General features: G+C 42.0%; 1 protein-coding gene across 1 annotated transcript; it reads right to left on the bottom strand.

The window, feature by feature from the left end:
• Positions 1-204: 204 nt before the first annotated feature.
• On the bottom strand, positions 205-558 carry LOC138886184 (uncharacterized). Its single transcript, XM_070167228.1, has one exon. The coding sequence runs from the start codon at positions 556-558 to the stop codon at positions 205-207; it is 354 nt and encodes a 117-aa protein (XP_070023329.1).
• Positions 559-2491: the final 1933 nt, after the last annotated feature.

The raw sequence follows: 2491 nt of genomic DNA, 5'->3' as shown, positions 1-2491 counted from the left end.
AAAATTATTTATTTATATTCTTTTTTCCCCTTTTTTTAATAAAAGGTTTAGTTTCATACACATCAAGTACAACATCAAAACAAAAGAAAAAGAAACAAAAGAAAACACGGGTTGCCTCTCATGCAGCGCCTGATTTAACGTTGTGGCACGACGTAGGCTCATATCATTACTCCTCATTTGTGTATTAGGGCTCCTCTAACGTTATCACCATGTTGTCCTTTTTTTTTCAGTCATTCCAAGGTAATGTTTCAACCTCTGCCCATTCACCGTGAATTTGTTCGTCCCATTTTCAGATTTTATCTCCACAAGTTCACTTGGGAACATTTGCACCACTCTAAATGGTCCTGACCATTGGGACTTCAACTTACCAGGGAACAACCTCAATCTTGAGTTATATAGCAACACTAATTCTCCGGATTCGAAGTTCTGATTCAAGATGTGCTTGTCATGCATCAATTTCATCCTGTCTTTATATAGTCTAGCACTCTCGAATGCCTGGAACCAGAATTCCTCAAGCTCATGCAACCAATTAACTCTGTTGGTGCCCACTGTCTCCATGTTTAAGTTCAGCTACCGCAATGCTCACAGTGTTTTGTGTTCGAGCTCAACCGGAAGGTGGCATGCCTTTCTAAATACCAACTTGTATGGTGACATACCAATTGGAGTTTTGAAGGTTGTGCGGTATGCCCACAATGCATCATCCAGCTTCTTTGCCCAATTAGTTCTTGTTGCATCACTGTTTTTGAGAGGACACTTTTGATTTCCCTATTTGACACTTCCACTTGCCCGCTCGACTGGGGGTGATAAAGGGTGGTCACCTTATGACGAACTCCATACTTTTCCAATAGTCGTACGAATGCTCTATTACAAAATGGGTTCTACCATCACTGATTATGGCTTGGGGTGCCAAAATGTGTGAAGATGTTTTTTCTTTAGGAAACTGGTCACCTCTTTCGCATCATTGGTTGGGAGAGCAACTGCTTCGACCCACTTGGAGACATATTCAACGGCAACCAGTATATATTTGTTACCGTATGAGCTGACGAAAGGCCCCATGAAGTCGATCCCTCACATGTCAAACACTTCCACCTCTTGGATTGTGGTCATTGGCATCTCATGACGATAGGGATATGTTGCCCGTCCTTTGACATTCATCACAGCTTTTGACCCAAACATGGGCATTCTTGAACAATGTAGGCCAATAGAGGCCTGATTCCAGCACCTTTGCTGCTGTCCGAATTTCTCCAAAGTGTCCACTATATGGTGAAGCATGGCAAACCTGCAAAATAGAGGGTTGATCTTGCTCAGGGATACATCGCCGGATCATGTTATCAACATATATTTTGAACAATAAAGGTTCATCCAAATAATACGCCCGACAATCATGAAAAAAAAAATTGTTTGAATTGAGGAGAGATCATGGGGTACAATACCACATGCTAAGTAATTAGCAATATCAGCATACTATGGTGCCTCCTCCATTGTTGCAACAAGTAATTGCTCATCCGGGAATGTCTCGATGATATCTTTAACCTCCATTCTCTTTTTTGCCCCTTCCAACCTCGAAAGGTGGTCTGCTACTTGGTTGTCTGACCCCTTTCGGTCATGAATCTCCAGGTCAAATTATTATAGCAATAGAACCCAGCGAATCAAGCGGGGCTTTGACTCCTTCTTTGTTATCAAGTACCTAATGGCCGCATGGTCAGTAGAAACAATAACTTTCGATCCAATCAGGTATGACCTGAATTTGTCGAAGGCAAACACTACAGTGTGCATTTCCTTTTCTGTGACCGTGTAGTTCAGCTGTGCACCACTAAGCGTCCTACTTTCATAGAAAATTGGGTGCATAATTTTCTCTTTGCGCTGCCCCAAAAATTGCTCCTATAGCGTAATCACTGGCATCGCACATCAGCTCAAATGGTTTCTCCCAGTTGGGTACAACAATGATGGGTGCAGTCACCAATCTCTTCTTCAGCTCCTCAAATGCTTACCTGAAATCATCAGAAAATAGAAAGTGCTGGTCCTTTTCAAGCAGCTTACATAAGGGGTTAAAATTTTTTGAAAAATCCTTGATGAACCGCATGTAGAATCCGGCGTGCCCAAGGAAACTTCTCACTGCTTTAACTAAAATGGGTGCTTAGAGTTTCTCAATCACATCAACTTTTGCATGGTCTACTTCAATCCCCTTTTTGGACACTCTATGCCCCAACATTATGCCTTCTTATACCATAAAATGGCATTTCTCCCAGTTCAGCACCAAATTTGTCTCCACACATCGTTTGAGCACTCTTTTAAGGTTCTGAATACAATTTTCAAATGAATCTCATAGAGAAATCATCCATAAACACCTCCATAACGTCTTCGACTATGTCGGTGAAAATGGATAGCATACACCGCTGGAATGTGGCCGGTGCATTGCAAAGTCCGAAGGGCATCCTCCGAAAGGCAAAGATGTCATATGAACATGTGAAGGACGTTTACTCTCTATCTT

Source organism: Nicotiana sylvestris, chromosome 2 (assembly GCF_000393655.2).
Source record: "Nicotiana sylvestris chromosome 2, ASM39365v2, whole genome shotgun sequence".
NCBI classification, from domain to species: Eukaryota; Viridiplantae; Streptophyta; class Magnoliopsida; order Solanales; family Solanaceae; genus Nicotiana; species Nicotiana sylvestris.
The sequence above is the reverse complement of the archived record's forward strand: the minus strand, read 5'-3'. Positions and strand labels throughout refer to the sequence as shown.

What these genes read in the sequence shown, in the direction of transcription:
- LOC138886184 (XM_070167228.1), bottom strand. Translation starts at nt 558, where the DNA reads ATGGAGACAGTGGGCACCAACAGAGTTAATTGGTTGCATGAGCTTGAG.